The sequence below is a fragment of the Ylistrum balloti genome, unplaced genomic scaffold (genome assembly GCF_031769215.1).
Source record: "Ylistrum balloti isolate Yb309-2 unplaced genomic scaffold, AGI_CSIRO_Ybal_v1 Utg370292, whole genome shotgun sequence".
NCBI lineage: Eukaryota > Metazoa > Mollusca > Bivalvia > Pectinida > Pectinidae > Ylistrum > Ylistrum balloti.
The window spans coordinates 358,065-378,847 of NW_026782221.1; the positions used below are offsets into that span (position 1 = coordinate 358,065).

Consider the following 20,783-nt stretch of genomic DNA (forward strand, 5'->3'; position numbering starts at 1 on the left):
TCCAATATAACATATTACAGTGTATATCTTAACAAGTCGACTGTCGTCTCCATAGAAATAAAATCTTTCTTGATCTTTTTTTAAATATCATGAATCATTTCACATTCTGCACAATATTAACTATATCAAATATAAGTCTACTTCTGATACATAAATAAAGTCATTAACTAACAAACGACAAAATATGTTGTTTTCATATCGTAGGTACAATACAATATACTTGCTAAGAACGAAAGTTTTACTGTCGAACATTCCATGCTGTCAAAATGTCTTACTTTATAGACAAACTTTTCATCAAAGACATATCAAGGAAGTACTGATACAGTAATAATTACAGAAACAGTACAGGCGTATGACGGCTTTTATCTCCCATATTTACTCAAATTAAGCAGTTATAACTGCAGTCCACACTTTCATTGTAGCTTAAAACCAGTATGCTTTCAAGCATTCTTGATTAACTCGTCACTTCCTGCCTTTTCACCATGAAGTACAAACTGTATTTAATATGTTTGGCCCTATGGAGGCCAGCATGTGGTAGTCTTGTACACGGAGGACATGGTGAGAACTATGCTGGCTTGCAATTTTTTCCAAAGTACGCAGGTCTAAACCTTGCCCCGTAGCGATCACAAACGTCTCCAGTTTAAACCTCTTGTTTTTCCTGGCTTCAAGCAGAGCACGTTTCGTGATATCGACATTGTTGTCAACAAAATGTATGATTGTCTTTTGAACATTTATTCGTCCCCGTCTGAGCATGCGCCGTGCCCGTTTAATGATATCACCGTGGTCAGAGATGGCTACAGTACTTAGTCTGTTGCTGAAGTCCTCCACTGAACTCAGTCCTCTACCAACTGTTTTGTAGTTTATTTTACTATTTACAAGACCAATCTTCAACCCGTCTCTGTTATTATTCATGTTTGACACCAGAAATTCTATCAGATGAAAAATCTTCTGAGTGTTTCTAGCACCTATGCTAATTTCGTCTACCACAAATATCAAATCAACGGGTCTGCTAACATCGCAGTCTGAAAATAAAACAACTCAAAGGTAATTATCGACGATATTTGATAAAAAAAAATATTAAACACGATTTACTTTTTCATTTACAATGTTTATATCAAGATGCATAAATAATTTGTAAGTTGTTAAGTTTTGCATATCGGCATGTTTATCTTTGCTGGACCGACTACCGCTACAGCAAAGGAACCGACAACCCCCTCAGTAAATGCAATCTTCTTAATCTCGATCAACGCCGCGTGCTCACAATTACAATGGTATTATTTGTCACGTTGGCAGACAAAGATATCAACGTGACCAAACAGTACGAATACTGTTTATATCAGTTCTGGTGAAAGCCTATCACAGAAGCAAACACATATATAAATTTAAGAGCACATCTCACTTGATATTATATCAACCGACTGAGGTACACCCAACGCTTACCAGATCAGTAAATATACGAGACGCCTACAAGATCAGTGAATATACAAGACGCCTGCAAGATCAGTGAATAGACGAGACGACTACAAGATCAGTGAATATACGAGACGCCTACCAGATCAGTGAATAGACGAGACGACTACAAGATCAGTGAATAGACGAGACGCCTACAAGATCAGTGAATATACAAGACGCCTACCAGATCAGTGAATAGACGAGACGCCTACAAGATCAGTGAATAGACGAGACGACTTCCAGATCAGTGAATATACGAGACGCCTACAAGATCAGTGAATATACGAGACGATTACAAGATCACTGAATATACGTGACGACTTCCAGATCAATGAATATACGAGACGTCTACAAGATCAGTGAATATACGAGACGACTTCCAGATCAGTGAATAGACGAGACGCCTACAAGATCAGTGAATATACGAGACACCTACAAGATCAGTAAATATTTATGATGCGTACCATATCAGCGATGTGGTAAAACCTACCAGATCAGTGGGTATACGGGACGCTTAGTAGTTAAAGAAAATTGCTATCATTGACGGCTTCTAACTTATTAGCTGCTGTCTCTCCACACCTAACCGCGTCCCTCTGGTTACGTCTAATACATGTACAAAGTTCTTTGGTTTGGTTGCCGTCGACCTGTAACCGTACGTTGTTTATTACCTGGCTAACTCCGAAGCCAATAAACACACTAAATATCATTTCAGTGTAATCGTCAACACATACCAACACTTTATCACCACGTCCCGTTGACGCGAGCCAAGAATTAATCCCTGCGTCTTTTGGTTACCGCCGACGTCTACCAACATATTGGTTACTGCGTCCTTCGGAATCTGACGAGTACTAACACATATTATAACGGACATTGGTTATCCGACCTGTACCAATACAATAATTATCACGCCCCTTTTTTATCTGACGCGTGCTGACACGTTTCTACAACGTCCCATTTGTTGCCTTGATGTATACCAACACATTGATCATCACTGCCATTGGTTACCCGACGCGTACCAACAAAATAAATACAATGTTCCTTTGGTTACCTCCATCTAACATATTGATAACTAGTACCAAGTCACTCTGGCGACATCCATCTTGTAATATCACATGTTCGGCAGCTTTAAATGCCTTGATGCAAAGAAATTAATGACTTTTGGCTAGTTTCATGTCTGACGACTCACGATGCATGCATCTACAAATCCATTGCTTTAAACATATCTTAAGCGGCTTATACTTTCTAAAACGAGTGTTTGGAAAACTAACAACTATCACATGAGACTCGTTATGTCTGACAGGGTCATTGTGAGTCGGTAAGTAGAAAGGTTACTTACAGTAGAATGTGTGCGGGTTCACGGGAGGCTCAATTTGATCTGTCAAAGTAGAACAATTACATAGTCTTTACTTACTGTATTCTGAATATCATGCGTAGAAGAAGACACAGATGTCTGACACAAATAAGTTTTACTCCAGGTAAATCTTTATCATGTTTATCATAAAAAGGTGTATCAAGAGTGATGAAAGTTGATAGCTCAGTCCAGGCTGCTTGTAACACCAGTCATACAAAATAAATACTGATACACATTTTCAAAGGAAAATGCTGTCCTTGCGGGGTTCGTTTTGGAAAAAAACCATGTTGAACGATAAAAGACGATAAGAAATAAAGATACTTACATTCACAGAGTTGTATCATCAGTAGATCAGCCAGGGACTCGACAAGCGTATCATCTCCGTCATTGAATACAAACGCCCTAGCAGGACGAGAAGAGATGGAGGAGAGCTGCTTTCTGATAGATGAACTCTGACCTATAGTATACAGGTATATTCCTTTATTCTTCGCTTCATTTGCATACCGTTTCGCTTCTTTTTTGTTCGTTATTCTATTGTTCACAAATAAAATGGCCAGATGAGCAACCTCACGCCTCGCGTTAGAATAAGAAAAACCTTCTGTAGCAATGTACTGTAGTGCTTTGTCGACTTTACAAGGACCTGTGGTATCCGAGGAAACACTATTCATTATCGTAAAGGTAACATTCTGTATAGTTGTGCCATCTTGGAAGGATGATACTTGCATGACGTTATCACTGTACGTTACAACACTCATGCGAGTGTTTTCCTTGCCAAAAGAAAATACTCGTAGCAAATCGACGGCAAATTTCTTCTGATACGCTAATTGCCTTACGGTTACCTCACTTGACGTATCAAACACTAAGAATACATCTGCTGGTTTTCCACTACAACCTGAAGAAGAAAAAACTATAATTCGTAAAATTACGATTCACATATAGGGGTAAAGTTAGAGCTATTATTGGGTTTCTTTTTGAGTGACTTATTCCAAATTTGACTTATCTAATATGACAGTACCAACCCTCCTGTAGCTGTAGCTACATGTGTTGATGTCTTTCGTTCCTCTACATATTCTCTCTTGGAAGCAGTGAAAGGACATCACAACTAACGACAGGATGACCGTTGCCAATAAGTAGTTAAGTGTGGTGTCTCTCTTGTTCACGGAAGTTTGCATAGTCGGCATTGTTCTATTGTTGACTTTATTGGCACTGATTATGTGGCTTTGTAAAGGCCATTTTATCGTTATTCAATCCTGAGATTGTACAACTCTTATCTGTAAATACTCTAGATAGGACATAACTACTTATATATGGGAATTGGGTTAAGATCATCACCTCTTGGAATATAGTTCCACGCTCCCACTGTGCTATGACCTTTCGTCCAATCATGGGAGTCTACCTGCATTTCCTCGTCCAAGTCTGCCAAAGGAAAATACCTTAGGTTTACTTATGTTAGGCATACATTTGTTTCACAGAATTAAAAGGATATTATTTATATTTATTCGTGACATTAGGAACACATAAAGTGCATTTGCATAGTCTGCACCCTGCCTCTATATGAGATATAGGAGAAACGGCAAATCTAAGGGACTGACATTTTTTTGTCCACTTCCAAAAGCTACAATTACCAATATCTGGCTTTCTAGTGAACACATGTGCACTCCAATATCTCTTACTTCTATACCTCATCAATCAGTAAATAATTCTATCAAAGTGTCAAGTTTGTGATGAAACTGGTACAATTTTAACCCTACAAATAACACTATTTGCTATATCTGTTGAATACCCAAAGCATGTGTCCACTTTCACAATAATGGACACGCTAATGAAATATCAGTGCGAAAATATCTGAAGCGGGAAAGATGTAGAACAAATTTTCGATATGGTTAAAAATATAATGAACTTCGATGTTACGCAAAAGCTTTCCATATAAAGCTCACTTAAGTAGTCTAACCAAGTAAGCGGATGCTGGTTGTTGTACGTAGATCTTCCTCATACGCAATAACCCCATCCCACGTTTCCGACGTGATTTATAAACTCCGTATAATCACGAGCCAATGACCCTGTTTGTCCCATGCACTACAGCTTCATCTAACATATTTTTCCTAAATAGCTTTTTAAATTTTTATAGAACATCGCGTGAGGTGACGTTACATGTTTCCGTTTTGTGTAATAGGGATTTAAATAAAATGCCGAAAACAAATCCTCCTTTTCAAAAAGGATTCTCAACTGCTGTGCATCGACACTTTAAAATCAGTTTTAATAGCTGTGTGGATTTACTGGCTACACAAAGGAATGCAAAGTGTACCTTGTTTATATCTGAGAATTTGTAAATAGCTGTAAATAGTACCTCCATACTCACCTCGAGAAGAGGATACGCCTACAGCAGCCTGAAATAAAATAAACAACAAACATAAGATAAACAGATCTGTGTATTAAAACAGGACATTGTATTTCTCAACATGTTAAATATCAGTTTGAGATCGGAATGAAGGAATGTGTTTGTTACCACTTTTAATGAGTTCCTATTTCTTATGGAAAACTACCTCAGCTTGGTTATGACAAGACTCCTGCCTCTCAGCTTTTGTATTGTAGTGAATAGAATCTTAATTTGTCTGTAGTTTTATTCCTTAGTGAGGACAACATTGAAGAATTATCTTACTGTCATGTAAATTAATTTTAAAGACTTTTTTTCCGAAAAAAAGATTAGATCTCCCCTTTTTTCTATAGACTGAATTATCAAATTTTAGAAGATAACAACGAAAGTGGAAGGGAAATAAAGTTACAGTTCCTAGCTATGACATATGTATGATTTTGGCAAGAGACAGTAAAAACAAAGGTTTGTTTTTTTTGTTTTTTTACAAAAAAACACTTCTTAAACGTAACATTTATTTTTTTTCGAGCTTAAAAGCAGTAAAATAAAAGGCGGTAACTGACAAAAAAAACCAATATCAATGTACCACACAACTTGTCATACCCACACACTACATTTACCGGTCACCTACATCTGACAGAGGTTCAACCCGCAAAATGTATTTACAATGTATGCAAGCAATGTATTGGTGCGATCCAAAAAATGAAAATAAATGTTCGCGGATACGTTTACGTATTTGTAGTATGGAAGCAACCAGAAAACAGTCTTTTTGTTTCACTATGCATACAGTACATATATAAATGTAACAAAATGTAAATATCACAACACTTGACCGATAAAGCAAACACGACTATTTGGTCTAGACAGCTGTTGGCCGTCATCTTAATAGTCACTGTTATTATTTCGGTTCATGGAGCGTTCTTATAATTTCCCAATCGTAATGCTGTCACCATTATAGTTATTACTTCTGTCATTGGGATGTAATGACCGCAAAATGTCAAATAAAAACGCTGAGTAAAAAACCAAAGTAACCGTGTAGAGAGGATTTTTTTCTTTTTGACTAATAATTCTAACTTCATACAAATTCAGAGATATAAAGATTTTGAAATACTACTTACAATTGTGAGGAGTAACAGAATGACTCGTTCCATGATGGTCGATGACAATGTAAAGATGGTTAATACTAAGGTGTAACTCCGTCGTGTGGGTGGCCAGTTCACATCAGCTATCCATCAAGGTGCCGCAATCTATATACTCAGTCAAGGGTCGCGAGCTTAGCATAGTATGTGGGTGAAATAGTTTCGCGCATTTTTTATGAAATTATTGGAAATCCATCTCTAGTCATTGGAATGAGGTTTAAAGCATCCGTTTAAACTCACGCCTCATACCGGCTACTGCTGCTGACATCTTCACGAAAACGCGGGAAATGAAGGGTTGCAGAGGCTGGTACATTTATCCCAAACGGTCCCGCCTACTTGTACTCAAAAGAATAATCTGCGTATGCATCATTTCAGACCGATATAAATGATGTTGTTTTTTCACAGAGTTTAAGTACAGTACAACACATTTACAAAGTTTCTGATTATCTGACTGTCTACAACGGACAACGTTTGTTTTCATTTGATAAATACACCTATTTGATAATTCAAAAATTAAATAAGAAAGTAACTGTTATCTTGTCAATTAATTGCCATCGGAAAAAATGTGAGAAATACTTGTTTATAGCTTCCAACCAAGATTTACTAGAGCGAACGTCATTTGAAAATGTCGCCTTTTTTATCTCGGACGGACATGGTTATGAAAAATCGCGATATCTTTTCACGGTAATATGTATAAAGCTTTTTATGGCTAAATTAACTGCATGGCAATATGCAATGACTTGTTCCGTCAAATCTGCTATATATTTATTCTATACAGGACGGTGTTTTAGGAAGAGTAAAGTAATATTTTCCGTTCAAATCTGTAGCCACTTCACTAGAATATCTGTTGGTGTATGAGGGAGTGTTAACCTCATCCTATATGTTGTGTTGCTGCTATCCTTTATTACGAAGAGATAATGACAGGTAGCATTGGGCATCTCAAGTGTAAAAGAAACCATTCCAAAATATTCTACACTGCAACACACACTAAAGATGTGTTATAACTTTGAGTTTGGCTAGATAGCAGATGACACTTTGTATACAAGTACAAACCAATTGTGAAAATATCTTCTAAGTTATAGTGAGGACAGCCTATAGAGGTAAATAACTCGAACACATGTATGATGAGTAGCCTATCTTTTAACCTTAATCCTCAGTTCAACGCTCTATCGCAGTACTTCATACAACTTTATAATATGTAATACACACTTTATGGTTCTTCCTGAGCGTGACAAACTTGACCCGACTGTACGCCGTTTGCAATGACAGCGTGTTATATGTGTTATTTAGAAATCTCCATGTTAATCTTTTTTTCCTAACTTGAAAATTAATTGGAGGTGGTATCTTATTCATTATGTGGTTTATTGTGAAGATTACATATATGTTAAGAATTTAGATATAGTGTTATCGGAAAGTAAAAATTACTCCTTTATTGAATGTGAAAATCCTGTCCGTCATTGTTATATAACTACTAAACTAACGACCTCGATCTAAAAAACTTTTTTCGCTCCTTAAGATAGGTAATTCGACGACCGATTTTGCTTAAATACGTCAGAAATCGCGCGTTATTTTCAGATTGTTTTATTTATATTTATCAAAGAAGAAGCTACCTTACTGCTAAAAATGACAATATCAATAAATGCACATGTAATGTGACTATATCCACCACAGTCTCTATAGCGATACCGAACAAGCTGTTGTGGTTAAGCAATTGGAGTATTGAGGTTCTAAGTTCTGATAGAAATAACTCTTTTCCTTCTGAAATAGATGTGTTGATAGGTACATTGTAGGATGATATTAACTCTCGGGAGTTGACTTGACGCGTTGACTGTTTGCGAATGTTTGATTCCTTTATTTACCTCTAACTGTATTAAATAGATTTCACCTTCTTTCGAATCGTTTTTGTCATAAATGGAAATAAGTATCTGTCCTTCCAGAACGGTGTTAGATTGCATTAAATGTTCACCCTTCCAGAGTCACTTTGTTGGACCATTAAATTGGCTTACCTGTTCTGATAGCGGGAGATAGATTGACATGCCTATATTACCCTTTCAAAACAATTAAAACATTAAGCTATGAATAACATTGCAAAAATCGAACAGGAGTGTTTGTATAATGAACATATTGCAAATTGTGATGTCGTTTAATGAATACTCAATATCGTTTAATAGAAATATAATGCAAATCCTTTTATTGTGTCTGTTAGATATTAAAAAGATAGCTGTTTAATTTTCTTCATTTGAAAAAATGATTCCGTTTATCCTAAAAGTGATTGATAATCACTGCGCATAATTTTCCTTGCCGAACAGCTATGGTCCAAAGCCGATTAATGACCTACATTGGTATGAATGCTACTTATTCATTTCAACACATCGAAAGCCTCCCATAAACCTGCTAGCAATATTGACAAACAAAAGTGATAATACTGTACACCTGAAAGGTATTTAATCTCATTGTTTCAATGTTCTTAACTGTGGTACACATGTCTGTGTAACTAAAAAGGTTTTATGATCTATAGTGAAATTTTTACGAAACTTTAATTTAATCGAACGATAAAATGACATCCACGTGTATCTTTGTATTATGGGATAGTTTTACGGTCGTTATAGCAATCTAATTGAGAGAAATTCTATTTCTTTGTGTGATATGAAGCTGGCGTGTTTGATGCTCGTTAGTTTTCCTGATGTTTCTGTCTTTGTAAACCTTGTTCTCCTTTCAGAACGTGACATTACACGTACTTGGATTTTTTTTAAGGTTATCGTGGCGGATGTCGTTCCTTTGTTCACGTTTTACCATTGTTTTATTGATTTTGAGTTTGGATTATGGTTATGTTGACATGTTGGTATTTTTTTTTCTGTTGCTTACGTAAACTGATTCTATGAACTTGTAATTTGTGAGGGAATCATTTTGACAAAAACGTAGGACTCATCATATCGTGTTACTAGCACATACTCTACATCATAATTAACACACAATATGGAACATCTAGTTTGATATAAATCTAAAAAAAAAAAACCCGCTTCATGTTCTCACAAAACATGTATAACATGTTATCATTACAATAAAATTTAGTGAATAGAGAAATTTTAGAGAGATATGCATTGTTTACCGTCTGGTATGTCTACTTTGTCTGTTAGGATTACTCAGTAGTGTACAAATATAACTAGCATGACAGTGATATCATATCAAAACTGAAAAGTACACCTTTCAGAATCAAATAAATTACTTTGTAACATAATTTTAATGACTATTACGAGAATACATTAAAGTTACAAGTTTACGTGGTAACTATTTAATATATATATAAATAAATTGAAGGACACGACAAGTTCTTTTTATCTGTTCTTGGATAAACTTAAATTGATTAAGCAAAGTTTCCATGACGGGTGTCGTCGATGAAGCAGAAGACGGTTACTCTTTCGGAACACCTCCTTGAACTTTTTTTATTTTTAGGAGTCTCCGTGTAAATATTTTGCCCTAGTTTTATGAGTTTGAATTATGATTATGTTATCATGTATTTTCTTGTCATCAGAAGGAAAACAATACAAGTCAGCGAAACAGAGTACAGTTAGTTCTTGCAAAGATCTTACCTTGAATATATTGTCAACCAGATCCAATAATCAATATCAAAACGTTTCATGAATCGGTATGGAATAAAAAACAACACCTACCATTCACATCCAATGTAAATGTGAATGTTTCTTTAGCAGATTTAAAATGAAAATCAAAATAAAGCATGAAAATGAGAAACCATAACTTTATATAATTAAGATTCATTCTATACAAATAAATACATACATATTGCATGGTCTTACGTTTACCTCTTACGATCATTTTTCTCTTATCACAGCAGAATGAACAAAAGGCAAAAAGGTATTAATGCAGGGGGAGTAACTCTTGCAGAACTATGTATGATGTGTTTATCCGTTGCGTTTTTAAAGAAAAGTCAAATAATTGTGTACACATATGAAGCCTAAATTTAACACAAAAATCCACATGTATAATTATTTTCTTTTTGATAATTTGGTGATACGTGTAGTTCTTTATACCACTAGGACAATTTCTTTGTGTTTTATGTCAATGTTATATCGTGACATGATAGATTGACTACACATATAACGATAGAAAAAATATATTTAACAGAAAATATCCCTAGAGAGGTTTGTCAATTTAGAAATTTCAGAGAAAGGTAGTTTTAAGCTTAAAATGATTATTCAATTAATCAATGGGTCCAAAATGAAAAAGTCGCATTTATTTCTTCTAATTTTGTCACTTTTTTATATTTCTGTTGGTCAGGATTGAATTCTCAATTGAGATATTTTCAGAATAAAGGTACAATTGGTGGTTATCTGGTGTAAGTGTATGTGCTTGTTCATCGAGTTCTTCTTTCCCAGTCAATATATAATCTTATCTAACTGAGTCCAATTCACTGCTGGGCTATAGTTATGGTCGACTTTTCCCTGACCAGAGTCATTTGTCGAGACGTCGAGAAGTGAAGCTCATTTTTATGACAAACATGGACTGCAGTTATAACTGCTTTACCTAAATACATATAGGAGATAAAGGCCGTCATATTTACTGTACTGTAAATGTTACTATATCAATTCTTTATTGATATGTCTAGGATGAAAAGTTTGTCTTTAAATTTAGACATTTTGATAGCATGAAATGTTTAACTGTAAAACTATTTGTGAAATACTGTCGTACTTAGCAAGTTTATTGTGTTGTACCTACGACATAAAACAATATAGTTTGTCGTTTGTTATTTAATGACTGTATATATGTATAATAAATAGACTTATATTTAATACATTTAATATTATGCAGAATGTGAAATGATTCATGACATTTAAAAAAGATCCTGAACGATTTATTTTTTCAATGAAGACAGCCGGCCTGTTAAGATATGCACTATATGTTCTATTGGAAAAGCTGTAATAAAATGTATTGAAGTTTAACGATGTGTTTAGTGTTATTTTATAAAAACAACAACAATGCCAACATGTCAACCAGAATCCAAACTAAAATTAAATAAAACCAGGGCAAAATATGAACATTAGAAAGATTAACACGGAAACTCCAGAAAAATAAAACAAGGAGAATAAAACCGGGTGTTTCGGAAGTGTAAGCGTCTTCTGTTCATCGACGACACCATAAAACCCCCCAATCAACCTGTATCTTTTGAACCCCTGTGTTACAAGTTTGTCAGTCAGTTGACGATTTCTTGCATGAAAATCGTGATAATGGGAACATGGCCTTGAATATTGATCCATTGTGACATGTAAATACCATAGGTTGCCAAACTCAGCTTTTTAGGGCCATTGATTTAGATTTTCTTCATATTTCGAGCAGAAAATTATAAACATGATAATGTGATATTTCAGTTGTGAGTATCTTAAACATGCTATATAAACTTATAACCTGTACAAGTCCCTGTCTCGCAGATACAGCTTTAATCTCTGAAGTGTTTGTGTTAGGGCATCATAGGTCATCTAAGCCAACACTGGTCTTTTGTGATACGTGTCTTCAAGGATTTTTCAACGACATGGTCATTTACTTAACGACTGTAAGAGCCAGATATTTGCCAACATACGATTCGAATCCCCAGGACCACTATGAATCCCATAACATTTTTTTATCAAAGTCAGTGTAGAAATAAAGGGTGCTTTATCTTTTCCTGGACGACACACCGAATGTTGCTTCGTCATCTAAACAATTATTTTCTTTATTCCTTACACTAACCGTCAGCAGTGATTTAATACTGGTCGATTATGATTCAAGGTTGTTGAAGTGCGTTAAAAGATCTCAGATAAGAAGACAAAACTAGTCTTTATTGTACATACCTAGGGAAGGAATAGTCTGTATACAAGCGCACACTGTATCGTCCGTGTGTTTGTAGACACGAGTTCAGCTGACTTAAGCGTTTCCAAATAAGACCGATCAAACCTCTTTCTAGGATGAGAGCTTACATCGCACTTTTTCAATATTTGTTTTGTTTTTAATTAACATCTATCCTTGTCATGTCATGAGAACATCTGCCACAAGTATTTTCATATCTTGAGAACATTTGTTCTTTTCACGGCGTGAACACATCTATTATTACGGTGTGAGAACATATGTTACTGTCACTGCATGAGAATATTTATAATTCACTCGTCATAAAACACGTTAGTGTAACTTACTTAGAACATTTATTATTATTACGTGGTAAGATTATTTGCTATTGTCACATCTTCAGAACATCGGTTATTGTCACGTTATAAGAACATATGTTAGTTTCACTTTATTGGAACATCTAATAATATCAAATCATGGGAAAATAGTTCTTTTCACTTCATAAGAATGTCTATTATTGTTATATAATGAAAACGCCTATGATTATCACGCCCTGAGAACATTTGTCATTGTCACGTTGCGAGAACATCTATTATAACCACGTCATTGAAACATCTATTAGTGTTACGTCATTGAGACATCTGTAATTGCCACGTCATCGGAGCATCTGTTAATGACATATCATTTAAACATCTATTGTCATGTCATTATTGCACATGTTATTGTCATGTAATGAGAATATCTGTTCTGGTCATTGATATATCGATATCAGAAGGTATGCTTGTCAAGTATTGGGTTCAATTAATCACTCGTGCATTGTACAATATAGATATTGCTTCATAAAGATTTATTTCTTCAATTCACGCAAAATCGGAGGCACCATACATTTATGCATCGACATTTAACTTACAATAGCCTTCAAAATTGGCAAAATCTTTAACATGTTGTAGAAAAGTAAAAAAAATCATTGGATTTCACAACATTTGATTACGTTCTGTAAACTTTATCATTCCTTTATGACGGATTTCATTTTAAGTAACAACTAAGGCAGTCTACAGCGTCACATGTTAGATATACAATCGAAACTAAACAGACAGAATATATAATATACATTTGTACAACAACAGGCAAGAACAAAAGAAGCGCGAAGCAACCCGTTTTCTCCGAAATAACACCAGTGACCCGTTTAAGCTCAGCTAATCGCATGAGAGCAAATATGATATTGTAGCTAGAAGATTGAATTGTTACCATTCCACGAAGTTAAATGTTCGTATCGGTTGTTTGCTCATTAAGATATCTTAGAAACTGCTGTTATCCAAGTTACATTCAGGTAATACAATCAGTCGAGCTTAAACGGCATGTAATAATAAATACAGATATATGACTCTTTCACCAACCAAATTCCTACATGAGACAATTAAATATATACTGCTATATTGAGACACTAATCTTATATACACTGACTTACATAGAGATTCTTCTCAAATAAATTAACATATGATCTGAAAACAAATTATCACAGATGTAATCCAAATGGATTGGAATGTTCAAAACATTCAATGCTTAATAATACTGCTATCAGGTATGTTTGAGAGCGATGATATTTTGTTTAAAATTTAAAAGAATTAAACAAATGAGAAAATGAGTGACGCGAAATCATCCTTGAAACAACAAGCTTGGACTTACCAATGATATATATAAATATAGACATTTTAAATAAGCTTTTTTTTGTATCTGATACATTGAAAGCAAACTGAAATACATGAATTTTCTCAACACTGTTGTCCTACATTTGAAACTATTAACTGTGATGAATGTCGTCCCCTGATAAGAAAACGGTGTGTAACAAATGAAGTCATTTCGATATGAGCCTTTGAAAGACTGTATGGTACATAATAGGGGTGAGTTTGTGTATCGGTAGAATAGAATAGTTATTAGTTTTAGCACCAATGAAACAAATCGCTCACATCTCACGCGTCACATAGCTTTTTAGCGATGGATGTCGTTGACAGCAATATATCATTGTATGTAGGTACGTGCATGAGAAACTGATCGGCTGGCGAACTAGATATCAGATTTGCGTCCGGCACCGATTCCTCGCTTCCAACAACAACCACATACACTGTAATTTTAAACGATGTTCTCTTCGCTTCGCGAATGACTCGAGGTGTTATTTGTGCACTTTTGTCCAAGAATATGACAGCTACATGTTCTGCATTCGACCGACCACCATTGACCGGTAGAAAAGCATGATGGCGCAATTTCCTCAGCAGACCTCTGAGCTTTCCGTCATTTGCGGCACTCAATCTTTCCTCGAAAGACGTTTGGTCCCGAATTTCTGTCAGTCTTGCATCAGAGCCATGCGCATATATTTCCGACATGACTCCTACTCGCTGGTCATGTCTGCTTTCTAGACCCATATTCTTTGCTATTTTACCTATGGCCTTCCGAAGAATGGTTGACTTTTCCAAACCAAGGTTAACCTCATCGTAAACAAACATAATATCGCGCGGTCCATAAACGCCACAAGCTGAAAGAAATGAAAAATCAGTTAAACATATGTATGGATATTAGGTTCTAGAAAGTCGCTAAAGTCGCTGATACATATATAGCATGTGTTATTGATTCAGTTACCTGTGGATATTTATACTAAGACTGGTTCTCTTAAACGTTTTCAAAGGTTTTCAAGGACTGCTGTGAATGATGCTCACACATTAACCTATCGTTTTAACGTTAGTGAAACAGATGTTTGCCGCCATAAATTGACCCAATATCACGCTACTAGATTTATTTTGATTGCGCATAAGTTACTTGCTCATTTAAAAAAAAAAGTCCTTAAGAATGTCTTAATATTTGAGAGATCAAATGTACTTACCAAAGTCATTCAGGACAGGCTCATCATTTGGTGTAACTTCAACTGCAAATTAAGATAAAGTGTTCGATAAACAAGATTAAGCAATAATTGTTTTTATCTCAATGATTGGAATGCACTATATATTTATGTAAATATATAATGTTCAGTACATCATTCAAATAACGTTAATGTTTTATGTACAGTTGTACTTAAAGATGAACAAGTATAGTTACATGTAAATCTGGCCTTACCTTTACAAGCTTTGATAGCAAGTATGTTTTTCAGATGGCGTAGGGCATTGTAATTGTTGACCTTGAAAAGGAAGTTCTCGTCAGGATCGCTTGCGATTGCCATCAGCTCTGGAATGGACGCCATGTCCCCAATACCGACAGCAAATACATATATCCCCGCTGAATGCGCCAGTTTCGCTTCTATTTCTGTCTTGATAGTGTTTGTAGACTTCCCGTCTGTCAAGAGAACGACAATGTGAGCTACTTCCGACCTTGCTATATCCTCCCGGAACCCATATTCTCTCATATATTTGAGAACAGCGGCTGTATTTGTGTTTCCAGTCAAACGCCTTAAGTTGCTGACGCGATGTTTGAGTTGTTCTTTATCAAAGTCGTTGTTGATTGGGATGACAGGGTGGATTCCATCACTGTATAAAGTTACCCCTACTCTGGTATGGGAAGGAGATATGTCAAAGATATCCACAACTTCACTGACGAACCTCAGCTGTCGATCAAAATCACTAATGTGAATGCTGTTAGAGGAATCCAACACGAAATATAAATCAGCTGGCTTACCGCCACACACTGAAAGGATAAAAAAAGGTATGTAAGAAAATGAAAATCGACTGCTTTTTTTCTATATAAAATATTTCTTAAATTAAATAGACAACATGAAATCCTCTTGTTAAACGCCATTTTCTTATAACGATCTATCACGAATATCTGACAAAGATAACAAAAAAGTGGAAAAATTCAATATCGCGTCACTGTTTTTTATTGTTTTGTTATGAAACGATTTTTTAAAAATCTTTTAAGTTTTTAGGAAATACTGCCATTTATACGTGACGAAATAGTAAGGTTATCACGGTGTCGATATCTGATGTCATTTGCTTTACAAACCACACTTTTGTGAATTTTGTGTATCAGAAATGACTAATTCTATTGACAGGAATAATTCAAAGCTAATCTATAGTAATATCAACTTTAAACAAATTTCTCTTTACATTATTTCAGAAAGTCGAGTATCATTTCAATGAAATCGGTGTATTTTTATTTTTAAAAGGACATTAAATCGTTCAAGGATGCGATGATTCAACAAGTTGTTAAAAAAGATGATGTGTTATCACTTATATATGAACTTTCGTTTCGTATTTAACGATTTAACGGAAAATGTGATGTAAACCTTGGATACAATATACCTAATGTCAGATCGATATAAATGACACTTACACATTTTTGGTTTTTCCTCAGGCTCTAGATTTTCTTCGGAAATTTGGTCATTCTGGGGTGCATCTGGAGGTAAAACAAATGGTTTTAACATTGCACTATCTCTATATTACGTCATATGTTCTATACATGATATTGCTGCTCGCATATCATGTTGTAACCACACATCCATCCATCAGAGGGTGACATCCCAGCAGATGTGTTCATGGATGTAGTAGGGGGTTGAATGTGTATTGTACTGACAGAATAGTGACCTAGCGGTTGAATTGGCTCCCTCTATTTCATGAAATCAGTGTTCAACAGTAGAATCTACAGCCAAACATAGGATAATTCATTAGAGACAGAAAGGGAGACTACTAAGACCTACGATGATGTCACATTAACACATAAGACAAAGGTAAATTATGGTTAATCACCTTGACATGTTTTGATAGACAGTTCGTTCTTCAGTGTACTGAGGGCCTGGTAGTCATCCACCCGGAACACGTATTTTTCCCGCGGGGTACTTGCTAGCCCCTCCAGGTCCATGTCCTGCACGCCGCTGCCGACACCGATCGCCATCACGGTAATGTTCATGTATTTAGCAAAGTAAGCCTCCTCTTGGGCATCCACATAAAGACCTCTGTTCAAGAATCCATCCGTTATCAGCACCAATATTTTTGCTGCCCATGCGCGTCCACCATTATCCGGTTTAAACATTTCTTCCCGAGCGTAAGCTATTGCCTTCGCCGTATCTGTGCCCCCTCCGACGTACGGTATCCTCCAAATGGCACTCTTCAGTTCCGATTTATTCTGATGAGTGTTGAGGTGGAAGTTGAGTTTGGCCTTGTCGCTAAATGTTATAGCTCCAACTTGTATGTTGTTGTTGCCTATCTTAAAGTTGTCGGCTACATTTTGTACAAAGTTTAGTTGATCCTGAAATTGTTCCTCCCTTATGCTACTGGACGAGTCTAGCAGAAAAACTATGTCTGCTACCTTCTCAAAACAGTTGGCACCTGTAAGGAAGAAAGATAGCTGTTAATTGCTTCCAGCTCGTTTTTATTTTCTTTAGAGAAATACGTTGTTTTTAAAGGGCCGTAAACTAGTTATGGATTAATCTTTGACAGTTATTAAAATATCTGGCTTCTCAACAAAATAGGCTTATTCATTCTAATAAAACATTCACTCAAACACAAACTAAAAATAACATAAATATCTCATATAGGCATTTGAACAAAAACGTTTACATTTGAAAGTTTCAAACACGATAAAGATCAAACCATTGATAGTTTTAATCAAATGGAATTCCCAGACACCATGTATCACGATATGAAGTATCTCAAAGAACAAAAGTCAAACCCAAGAATTCCAATATTTTGTTAACAAATACATGTGTTATAGGATTTACGTGTTATGATGAAGACTACGTATATAAAGGAAGGACATAATCGGGTTTAAGTCTCACTACGAAAACATCAAACGAAATTTCATAAATATCGATTACGGTCTGGTTCTTTAAAGATTTAAGCCTGTTTATGAAGCGTTTAAGTGTTATATTCATGATTACAAATCGCCATGACGATATGGCAATGTGTGACTTAATCACGTTGTCCCGTGAATTCCGATTCAGGTAAAAAGAAAACCCACACCAAAGACTCTAGTATAAAATTTCACCCAGTTTCTCATTTCTGTACCGCGTACATGCTGTGAGAATTTAAAACATATTTTTGGAAAAAGGATTTCTGGATATTTTCATTAATATTTCATGGTGTATGTATATATGCTATTTATAGAGTGACCTTTTCTTCAGGTACGATCTGTTAATAGGTAACAGGTGAGAATATCACTTACCTTTTGTGAAGCGAGGTAAACCAATCTGTGAAAGAGAAACGGAAAGAAAATAATAAGACATAAATCATAAAGAGCACACTACAATATCTTGTAATTATTATATGGTCAAACCGGTTAATATTACATATACTTAGACACCTTGTAATATATAGCCACCCCGGAGACACTTCCCTTTATACTACATCTTGTTTTATGAAATAGATAAAGTTGCCAATCTTAAACATATTTTTATCATTTTAAAGCGGTAATATTTGTTTTACTATGAAATATTAATCTCAATCAATAATAACACACAGCAGGTATCAAGTGGGCTTGGTTCGCCTGTAAGCTGAACTGTTGTTCTCCCGTTTGCCTTGTGGAATGCGTTTAATTCGTGGAGGGGTTTTATCATTTCCATTTAAAATTTTAATTTACAAAATATATTAATATTCTGTATCTCATTTGTTGTGTTAACACTTGTCTGTATTACAGTGTTTGCATCATAACGAGTGTGAGTATAAAACACATCCTGTTTGCGTTGCTGGAGGAGCTAGCTCTCAATGCTAATAAATACACGTATATATATTGAGCAATAGCCATAAAACAGTTAGTATCTGTTCGACAGACAAACATGCCTGGTAGCTATTGTCGCGTTCTAACGATTTATTGACAATAAAAATTTGTTTGAAACCCATAAAATCTAATATATAATTATTTATTCTGTACTTATAACCCTGTATGTTTGCACATTGAAGAACACAGGCAGTTTGCCACTTCAGTGTATTTCGCTGTTGACACTCAAAGTTTACAGCTGTGAAAGTCATATTATCGCTGATAAAGACTGTAAGTCTGTCCTACTCCTGTCTAATGTGACGCGCAATGCGTTATCAGCATGTAGGTTCATATTACCTGAACTCTATTTTTTTTTACTCAAGGTTAATAAGCCCTGGTAAGAAATACAGTTAGGTTTGAAACATGTAAACGATATGAGAATTAGTTTTATATAACGGAATCACAATGTCACTGTATGCGATTATCATTAAGATGATACCTACAGCTAGGTAAGATAAGCTGAAAACACCATATACTTTACATCACCGGTGGGTCATTACTTTGATTCGGTATTATTTGTTCACATTGAACTGTACTATGGTGATCACTTTGTATTGCATTAGCGCTTCCCATTCTATATCAGTAAAGTTAACACGGACATGATACTACAGACTTTATCTTTAAATCCAGAAATTGCTTTATATTACGTTTGGACTGTTTTCGTAGAAGTACTGCTGAAGAACTTCACATCAAACAGTCATAGTTTTCATATTGGAACACTGCTTCAAACTGTACAGTCATAATATTCACATCAAATATACTGCTTCAAATTCCACAATGGTAATATTCACAAACATACCACATCAATTTTTTCGTCATTCTTTTACCAAGAATCACTCTTTCAAACTCCACAGTCATTATTTTGAAATTGAAATACTGTTTCTAGCTCTAAAGTCATTATGTAGTCATGGTATTCATATATAACTACTGCTCCGAGCTCTGTCGAACATTGTAAATGTTACAGACAATTGATGTTATTCCCAGAGTCATTGTTTTATGCAGTTGTGAAATTTAAAGTCAAATTGATACTCCCGCTTTGCTACTCAATATACAATGTGTATTTTCGTTTTCAATGTAAAGACGTATCGTACTTTTTAAGTTCAATTATATGGGGTTTTTTTTACTAGAAGTGAGACCCAACCATTATCAACACGAGCAAAAACAAGAAAACATCTACCTGTATTATGTTATGTGCTAAAAGCGGAGCTATGTTATGCTGAATACGGCGAACAGTCTAGGCTACCTGTAACATCACTGTGATGACACACTTAACAGAGAACACTTGACATTGCCGCTTTTGACAACTAATTTTATCAAATGACACTGAGTATTGAAAGCTGTACTTACAAAGCAGAGAAGAAATGTTAGGTTGATAACGATCCTGGCCATGTTATACTTCATCGTCCGCTTGTTTCTGGTGTGTAGATGTCTTCTGCTTGACTGACTGCCAGTGGGTTCAGGGCTACATATATACCAGTGCCAAAACACTTTTTACGTACGGACAAGGTACACAGACGTGATTCTATTGGTTTATTTCACGAGAGTACCTGCCCTCTCTTAACGTAGTACGTTTGCCATATATGGAAGTCGATTGTTAAATATGTATGGTGCGTATAGAATCATGCGCCCAGGAAACAGTTTGTTATCATTCAGATTTCATTCATTAATGTGGAAAACATTCCCACACCCAAACATACGAACTTGACACGTGTTTTTATACATAGGATTGGATATTCGGTTATATCAACAGCAGGAATTCAATAATGTTCCACTATATGAATTTATAACTTTCACAAAAATTATTTATATTATAGAGTAAAATGTGCATTTTCATTTTAACTATGTTATTAGACATAATTTGAAATGCCTGAATAGGTGTCTAAATACTACTTCAATGAAAACA

General features: G+C 35.3%; 2 protein-coding genes across 2 annotated transcripts; both read right to left on the bottom strand.

Moving 5' to 3' along the window:
- Positions 1 to 6,418, bottom strand: LOC132553007 (uncharacterized). Its single transcript, XM_060217210.1, has 6 exons — positions 6,293 to 6,418; positions 5,163 to 5,190; positions 4,136 to 4,219; positions 3,129 to 3,695; positions 2,789 to 2,827; positions 1 to 1,022 (listed from the first exon to the last, which is right to left on the bottom strand). Exons 1-6 carry the CDS (start codon positions 6,323 to 6,325, stop codon positions 478 to 480), a joined length of 1,296 nt encoding a protein of 431 aa, XP_060073193.1. The 5' UTR covers positions 6,326 to 6,418; the 3' UTR covers positions 1 to 477.
- A 6,546-nt stretch (positions 6,419 to 12,964) lies between these two features.
- LOC132552992 (collagen alpha-6(VI) chain-like) lies at positions 12,965 to 20,306 on the bottom strand. Its single transcript, XM_060217198.1, has 7 exons — positions 20,228 to 20,306; positions 18,290 to 18,314; positions 16,876 to 17,454; positions 16,463 to 16,525; positions 15,254 to 15,817; positions 15,024 to 15,065; positions 12,965 to 14,678 (listed from the first exon to the last, which is right to left on the bottom strand). The coding sequence occupies exons 1-7, from the start codon at positions 20,279 to 20,281 to the stop codon at positions 14,119 to 14,121; spliced, it is 1,887 nt and encodes a 628-aa protein (XP_060073181.1). The 5' UTR covers positions 20,282 to 20,306; the 3' UTR covers positions 12,965 to 14,118.
- Positions 20,307 to 20,783: the final 477 nt, after the last annotated feature.